Here is an 8,322-nt window from a genome sequence, read left to right on the forward strand (position 1 = left end):
TTGTACCAAAAATATTCTATTTCTAACCAGAAAATACCTTCATATCAGCGTTGGCTCTAAGAGTACGGGGGATTGTTGAAAGAAGGAATCCCTACAATGATCAATGGCTCTTTCAATTGGTTTGTAATTGTGCAGCTTTTAAAATGACGTGAAAAATGTAAATGAACACAAACTTAATCCGATACATCTGAAACCACATCCCCCTTCCACAACCGCCAAAATATTAGATCATATAAATGACAACACAAGTGATTTACAAGCTGCATTTATTTGACAGTGACAAAAATTGATTCTTGTTATGAGGTACAGTACATTTTGTTATGAGGTACATCAGCATTGTAAATGTTTTTGTATCTTTTGCTACAGTCCAAACTCAAATGTAGTTTGCAAAACAACACTGATTATTCTTTTCTGAATACAAATACCATGACTTAAACTTTGAAACTACGAATGTAAACTGAGGTTATTGTGAGAAATAACACTTTTTTGAACTGTTAAACATTTAAACAAAACAAGTTAACATTTTCAATATTCACAGCCACAAGAGTTGTGTGTGAATGTAAACATACTGCAAAATTTCTATGCTTCCAAATCTTAAAAACACTGTCTACAGTGCAAGAGGAAAATATAAAAGAGCAAAATGTTCTAGTAGAACAGTTTAAAACAATACACTTCAACATGAACAGATACATTCAGACACAATGGCACATACAACAGGTTTGTATGTGAACAGCTTTGAAGTAAATTAACACTGGATTGTATAAAGCACCATCCACAACTGCCATTCACAAGTAGAGGTAAACATGAACTGAAACTCAAAGCACCTTTTCAGGATTTCGCCTTCAAAAAAAAAAAAAAAGAATTGAGTTTTTGTTTAGGTAAAAAAAAAAACTGCATAACATCTGCATTTAGGGAATATTTTAATCAAAAGTGTATAAAAGTCTTAATGGAGTTCATTCTTTAAAAAAAGGTAGAGTTAACGAGCAAACTTTAGGTCAAACTAGCCTGTTGGAGAGATGACAGAGGGTTACATGTTAGTGTGTACCGCAGGTCTTTACAGTGGATGTCAAAGGAGCAGAAAAGGCTTCAGCAACACTTAAAAACCAGTGCTGCTGTTGTGTGTACATTTGCTATAACTTCTCCTTGTTGACCTGCTCATCCTTTTCCTCTACTTTGTTGGCAGCTTCTTCTGTAGCGCTGTCCTCTATATGAGCCAACATGTCAGCTGTAAGGGCTTCCTCAAGCCGCCTCCTCACACTCTGCACCAGGTCCTCCTGCTTCCTGATGGACACAAGTGAGAAAAAAATAAGTGGGCAGTAATAAAACCAAGCCTTTCATGGTTTCAAGATGCAATGATGATGAGAAAAAAAATGATTAAACTTACAGAAATAGTGGAACATCTACACCAATGTCATATGTAATGGTCTGCAAAAAGCCCCATGCAGTGCAATTCAAGCCTGTACATTTGGAGTTTTATGAGTAAGGGGATGCTCTCCTAAAGTTGGGTGATTAGACTGTTTGACCAGGCTAAGGACAATCTATGTAAATCTGTAGATTTAACAATACTGTTTCCAAAGTGATCCTGCTTCATCTCTTGAATCCAGCTGCTAATGTGTTTTGGGAAGGAGATTGAAGTACAGAGCAGGAGGAGTCCTTCTTTTTCAGTACAAGACTAACACAGTTTACCAAGGACTCCTGATTTTGTCTTAGCAGGAGTAACTTCCACAGCACATGGTGAATAAGATTCAGTGTTCAAAGCACAACCCAACAGAGAAATTCAATTAAAAACAAAGAAAATAGCTAAAAAAAAATGTACTAATGATACTGATCATCCTACCTGATGTCATCATCAGTCACCACAAAGGCCTTGCAGAGAGGCTGTCCTGTGTTGAGCCAGACTCCGGGGTTTTTCTCCACAGCAGCAGTGAGCTGTCCAGTGACGGGGGCAGGACTGGTGTGCAGGGCGCTAGCGATGGCAGAGAGGAGCGTTTTATCTGGACACGCAGGGCCAACACCTGGCCAGGGGATTACAGGGAGACACACATCAAGCCTCAACATACAACAATCCAGCTCATAATAATACATGGTTGTCATATTTTATTTGGTTACCCTCACCTTGTAAGCCTTTGGGGAGATCCATGGTTTTCACCAGCTCCTCTGCAATGTCAAACGCATTTAACCCACTCAACTTCCTCTCCCAGAACAGCTGAAGATCAAAGTTTAACAAAAATGTATTTTGCTGTTAAGTTTTGAGCATACTTTATCCAATATGAACACAAGTATTTCAGCAAGAAAAAGACGCAATTACAAATTTAGACACATTTAATCAATAAAAAACTAACTATGTTAAAGTACATTTATTTGTTTTTATGCTTTCAGTTGTAATATTTTCTTAAAATCACTCTTTCCCAGAAAATACTTTAAATTGTAAGTGTCTGTCAAAATATTGAAAAGTACAAGTTTTCCTCTGTCTAACTTACTTGTTTGGGTTGGTCCACAGCCTTCTGTGGGTCTGTCTTCACCTTGTTGTTGGGATGATTTGTCACCTTGGTGACAGGTTGTTTGAAGATGGACGCCGTCTGTCGGACTGGTAGTGTTGTGTTTAAATCAGGTTTTGTCTTGAAAGAAAAACAACAACAAGACTTCTTTTAAAAACTTTCAATCACAATAAAAAAATACATTTTAAACTAATCTTTACTGAGAATTTACTTCAAGGTTGCACAGGTGAGTTACTACTCAGTGGAGTAAATACAGAACAGGGGTTTCGGCTGCATCCTTTATTTAACTCTTGAGTGTGTAGAAAAAATGAAATATTACTGGAATAAATATTATTATCCAAATAATACTGACTAATAGTGTCACTGGTAAAACGGCTTGTGACTTATTCACTAGTGTTTGCCTGAGGGAACTTGGGAAACTGAGCAGAGCATTTTGTCTGTACTAAGTATACCTAAAATATTGTTGTTGATGTTTTAGGATAGAACGACTACATGATCAAACTCCCCATGGAGAGCCTCAATCAAGACATTCAATCAATCAATTTTTATTTGTATAGCGTCAACTCATAACGTGTAACATAAGTGTTATCTCGAGACACTTTACAAAAAGCAGGTAAAAGACCTTACTCATTGTTATGTTACAAAAAGCAGGTAAAAGACCTTACTTATGCTATATTATAAAGATAAACTATGCCATAACGGTAAGGCTATAAACAGACATAAAGCTACAGCAATACATTTTGAATTGGTCAACAGATAAATGGACAATTCATTGTTAGTAACAGAACTAAAAAAAAAATACACAAACCTATATAATAAGATGTATGACTGTAATTATTTGCAAATGTGCCTTCAAGGATCAATTTAGTTCAAATGACTTTTTTAAACTTTGCTTTGTCAGGCCATTCTCAAAAACCCTGATTTAAAGACTCAAGGGTGCAAAACATCCAACACAAGAAGTCCAAGGGGACTGAATACATTCTGTGGAGACTGTATGTTTACATTATCAGGGTCCAGCCATCACAGAAAGAGCAATGTGTACATTCTGTTTGATTTTTTAAGTTGCTGTACAGAGTAAAAAAATGCCTCATTCAAACATTATCAAGCAAGTCTCACCCTGATTTGATGGTTGATGTCATAGAGGTGCTTGTGTCTGCTGCGTTGCACTTTGGTCAGGAGCGAGCGTCCAGCCATGGAGGAGCCTGTGTTCACATTTGAATGAAGGTTGTTGCCAAGACTGCGCACTATCTGCGGCTTGTTGAGAATGCGCTGAACAGGTACACTGCAAGAAAAACAGACGCACTCATCATCACATGAGGATCTTTCAAATGACTCCAGGAGGTCTCCCATTAATGGCAAATCCGTTTTTAAGGATGATCAGAAAGGGTAGGCACAGGGAGGCGAGAGATGTCAATCACTTCCATCTGTTCAGGCTCATAAAATGTGTAGACAGCCGGCGTAAGTCGAAACACCTGTGTGTATGTTTGGGTGTGTACCAGCTTTGTACTGTAACAGACTGACCGCCTTGTCAATGTGCTGAGATGTTAGTAGCTTCTCATTTAATGGATTTGTAAACGAGTAAAGGAGTAGTGGGCTACACGAGGCATATTTTTCATACACAAGTTTTAACAGGATCAATGTGTTGCAGCTGACATTTTTATAGCTACTGACGTGATCGTGCTGGGGGACCGACGCACCGCAAGTCAAGCGTGTGTAAACAATGAAACTTAGCTAGCTAATCAAGCTAGCAGCGTCGGGGACGTCAACGTAACCGAAACAAGAGTATCAATTACTGTTGTTCAAAGTTGCCCGAACGTAGTAAATTAAAAATGTTGTTAGGGCAGCGTTTAACTCAAGCCATAAATGTGTACGTGATAAAGGAGACGTCCCTTTGCTAAGTGTAATAGTAAACTGCTAAACGCTCCTTTGCATGCGTGCATTTCCTGCAGAGAAACTTTCGTTTATACAACTCCGAAAACAAAACATTTAAAAGTCCCACCTTTTCCTTTCCATGGTCTTCGTTGTCTTAAGTTGCTTGTCACAGATTGCGGCTTTTAAAAGATTACAAGTGAGCTAGCTGCATATTACTACAGTCATAATAATTCACCGAATCTGGTTTGTTATCGACCCCCGCTGCTGTCTGTCTCCCGTCAGGATCTATACAACTATAGATCACTCCGCCGGGGTCGTATCAAGCATTATGAGCGGAACACATCCGAGACAATGCTGCAAATAGTCCGACAGTCCGTCCGTATGCGGAATACATTAACAACTAGAAATAAAGTTTTATTAAGTATTTTTTTTAAATATCACACTAACTTATTTTATAGGTACTTTTTTTTACTTAAGTTGTACTACTTTGTGCAGATTTGTACTGTTAGCATCCCCCATACAGTTGTTTTCGATACTACTTGGGAGTCATTCAGTAGGCCAGGCACGATACGATAGCTGAATAATTAACTTAGTTAATGCCGAAGCTATGTACAAACTACAACATTAGTGCTGCTTGGAAGTTAGGCAGATACTTAAAACAATGGCCTTTCACTTTGCATTGTTCATTTGTTTTGATTCTAAAAGTATTGTTTCTAAATATATTTCTAATTTACTTTATTACAGGACTAATGCTGTTAAGGCAATCATTTAACATTTAATTATTATAAATTTACATTCAAGGGATCCTTGTAAAACTGAACGAAGTATGAGATTTATAACTCTTATTTGAATTATATAACTTACTGGCAAACTTTAGTTACACTTGAACAGTATAAGACTTGTAAACACAAACATCTTTTATAAATATAGCTACACACTTAATAAGCAAAAACATTTTGAGTCAAAAGTTAGGAGATGTCAATGTTCTCTCTCTCTCTCTCTTATGCCTTCTTTTCATGAACAGACTATTTTGATGCTTTAAAGGGTCTGATTACTACACTTACATCTGTTAGCACCAAAGACTGTCAGGTCTACTCTGAAACAAGACTGTAGATATTTTTTTATATATAATCCGTTGTAGACTTAAAGGATAGTGATGGTCATTCATAATCTTTAATCACAATATCCTCTGAATTTACTACAAGCAAACTGTTGCAAAACTTCACTGATTTCATGGCATTCAGGATACAAATATACATGAAATATATGTATATATATATATATATATATGAAATAATTATACTCAACAACAAATGAGATACATTTCACATACTTTACTTCTTCTCTTCAAAACAATTACAGCATGACATGGAAGGCAGACTTTTCCATGAGTAAATCAGGTTCCACCAACAGTTCACATGAGCGTGATGATTAAAAATAAATATCTGAACACTAACTAAGAGGGATAAGAAAACAAAAGTTCATTTTTCATCCTGTTTTCATCTTCCTTCCACTTGGTTCCCAGTTGTTGAGGATAGTTGAAATGCCAAACACCAGAGCAGTAAACAGGAGGCTGATGTTTAACAGTTGAATGTTGGTTGAGCTGCAGGATGAAGATGAATGCTTCCAGTGGCGTTGGCATGCAGATGGAGCAGAGTGCACGGTGCCGACTGCAACAGCTTCTGTTCAATATTTGAGTCTTTGTGTAAAAAACAGCACTGACCTGACGGGGGAAAGGATGGGCATTAGGCTGGATGGAGGATCAATAAGTTCAGTTGAAAAAAATGTCACTTCACAAAAAAACAATCTTTCTTAATAAGTTAGAGACTTTGTTCTTTCCTGAAATTGAAAATCATCACTGAAGCAAAACTCAATACCCTACACTGCCTTACTTAAATTGTAAACGATATAAATAAAATAGAAATTCCCTAGGTTCTCCTCCGAACAAATCTAAACTAAACTCATACTGTCTTCAAATATTACTCCGTTCCTAAATGCCTTGTGTTTCCACCATCATCATTATCAGGGAATCCCCAAACCAATTTTGTTATACACATTACACACTTGACATGAAACAGTTGTCTTACCATAAGCAGCATTTCTTGTATTTTGTGTCTAACCAGAGATATTTTAATTGTGCAAATTTGTAAATCCATATCTCCTAGATTTAAAAAGATGTATGACCCCAAAACCAAAATACCAAGCAGGATGTTAGGGGAAATTATTTTTTTTAATATTGCATCAGGTATTGTCTCACTCTGCTGGGTTCAATTCCTCGACAACAACCTAAACAACACTAAACATCTGTTACTTAGCAACCAGGTGCAAGATCATACGGACACCCCTGGTGTTGGTGAGCCAGGAAGAAGGGGAAAACTTTACATGTTACGTTTACAAATGGCATCTCTACTTGTAGAGATTTTGTTTAGAAGTTTAGTGCCTTAACATTCACGCAGAGAAACCCAGTGCGAGATTGTAAAACAGTTTCAGAAAAACAATGTATTTAAATCAAAAGGAACATCAGCTAACTTTGGGCTGTGGCTAAACAGGTGATTCTTGTTAAAAAAAAAAAAAAAAAAGATTTAGTGAAACAACATTGGATGTTGTCAATGGATGCAGGTCTGACCATTATTTACAGGATCTTTAAGATACAATTTCAACTCTTCACTTGCAGTTCTGTCAAAGTAAATGGGGGGGGGGGGGTTCTTCGTATGTATCAGATTTTTTTATCTAGATCAGTTAAAAGTAGTAGTTACAGGGCATTTTGAGACAAGAAAATGACAACATGTGTGGGATCGGAGTCTTAACTATTTTAGAACTAAGTCAGATCAAATGAAAAGCAGAATCATTATTTAGTATATCAGGGAGCAGTGAATGAATCGTGTTCCTACATTTAAAAGGATAGTGGTGCATATATTACTTTGACTGAGATTACTGTCAGCCAAATGTTTTAAATGCTTCAACAGTGATAACTAAATGTCCCTATTCCACACCACCCACCATTTCCTTCGTCATCTCTTTTGCTGTTCATGGCACTAACCTGAAAGCCACTACTCGTCTTTCTTAAATTTGCCGTTGATGTAGGGGACAAAATCCAAAAACAGCCGCCAGTCTGTGAAGTGGACCAGAGCTACTCCTCCAGCTGTGCCCCACACAGCCAGGGTCGGGATCCTGAGAAATACAATGTCAAGATTTAAAATAAAGGTGATATATCTGTAATGAAACAGTCATCAGATGAAAACAACAATCAGAAATGTCCCTTACTCTGACAAGCTACACTGACTGATAAATCATTATCAATAAACAGATTCAGACCTGAAGAGAGACTTTTATATGGAACTTTTTATTTCTTACTTTTTCTCTGCAATCACATAATGAAACAAATGCGACTCAGTATAACTTACGTCTTCCTTTGTCTAACACTTCAACATTTAAAGTCTAAATGAAGCTGACAAGTGGCTAAAGTCATCACGTCCCTACAGCAATGACCTCAGCTAAGCTAACAGCTAAAGTTAGCTAAGGACACACTGAGACTCTGCTTAAAGACTTCTAATCTGATTTAATCACTAGTAAGAGATAACAGAGAACATCTTACCATGATTTGGCAATTGCCACATACTTCTGTCCAATCATTTTACTGATCATTTTGGCTGAAATTCACCTTCCAACAACACGACGCGCCGCTTGAAAGCGAAGGAGGTTCCGACTTCAGTTTTCTGTGCGCATGTGCGGAAAGTACTTCCGGTAACTCGTGAAAGAGTCCGCGTCAACAAAAAGATAAATTGTGCTCACAGCAACTACGAACATCATTGCTAGATGAGAAGGTCCTCTCTCAAAGGTCGTAAAATTGGAAGTATTAGTTTATTCACTCGGTTTAAATTGCGCTTACAGCTACGGATCACGTCGTTTATGGATGTGCACTCATTCAACATGCTTCAAACTAATTCATTAA

The 8,322-nt window shown here is 37.3% G+C and overlaps 2 protein-coding genes across 2 annotated transcripts; both read right to left on the minus strand.

The window, feature by feature from the left end:
* Positions 1-249: 249 nt before the first annotated feature.
* mbd3a (methyl-CpG binding domain protein 3a) lies at positions 250-4,666 on the minus strand. The gene is made up of 6 exons (XM_061044470.1): positions 4,498-4,666; positions 3,615-3,780; positions 2,481-2,618; positions 2,116-2,206; positions 1,838-2,015; positions 250-1,281 (listed from the first exon to the last, which is right to left on the minus strand). The coding sequence occupies exons 1-6, from the start codon at positions 4,509-4,511 to the stop codon at positions 1,131-1,133; spliced, it is 738 nt and encodes a 245-aa protein (XP_060900453.1). The 5' UTR covers positions 4,512-4,666; the 3' UTR covers positions 250-1,130.
* A 1,023-nt stretch (positions 4,667-5,689) lies between these two features.
* LOC132979027 (cytochrome b-c1 complex subunit 10) lies at positions 5,690-8,105 on the minus strand. Its single transcript, XM_061044471.1, has 3 exons — positions 7,966-8,105; positions 7,411-7,541; positions 5,690-6,093 (listed from the first exon to the last, which is right to left on the minus strand). Exons 1-2 carry the CDS (start codon positions 8,013-8,015, stop codon positions 7,421-7,423), a joined length of 171 nt encoding a protein of 56 aa, XP_060900454.1. The 5' UTR covers positions 8,016-8,105; the 3' UTR covers positions 5,690-6,093; positions 7,411-7,420.
* Between the last annotated feature and the right edge of the window lie 217 nt (positions 8,106-8,322).

Source organism: Labrus mixtus, chromosome 8, assembly GCF_963584025.1.
Source record: "Labrus mixtus chromosome 8, fLabMix1.1, whole genome shotgun sequence".
Taxonomy (NCBI): Eukaryota; Metazoa; Chordata; class Actinopteri; order Labriformes; family Labridae; genus Labrus; species Labrus mixtus.

What these genes read in the sequence shown, in the direction of transcription:
- mbd3a (XM_061044470.1), bottom strand. An exon ending in ACATCAACCATCAAATCAGG is followed by an intron (nt 2,619 to 3,614) that starts GTGAGACTTGCT and finishes TTTTCTTTCAAG; the next exon opens with ACAAAACCTGATTTAAACAC. An exon ending in GTGACTGATGATGACATCAG is followed by an intron (nt 1,282 to 1,837) that starts GTAGGATGATCA and finishes TGTGTCCATCAG; the next exon opens with GAAGCAGGAGGACCTGGTGC.
- LOC132979027 (XM_061044471.1), bottom strand. Translation starts at nt 8,015, where the DNA reads ATGATCAGTAAAATGATTGGACAGAAGTATGTGGCAATTGCCAAATCA. An exon ending in GTGGCAATTGCCAAATCATG is followed by an intron (nt 7,542 to 7,965) that starts GTAAGATGTTCT and finishes TGTATTTCTCAG; the next exon opens with GATCCCGACCCTGGCTGTGT.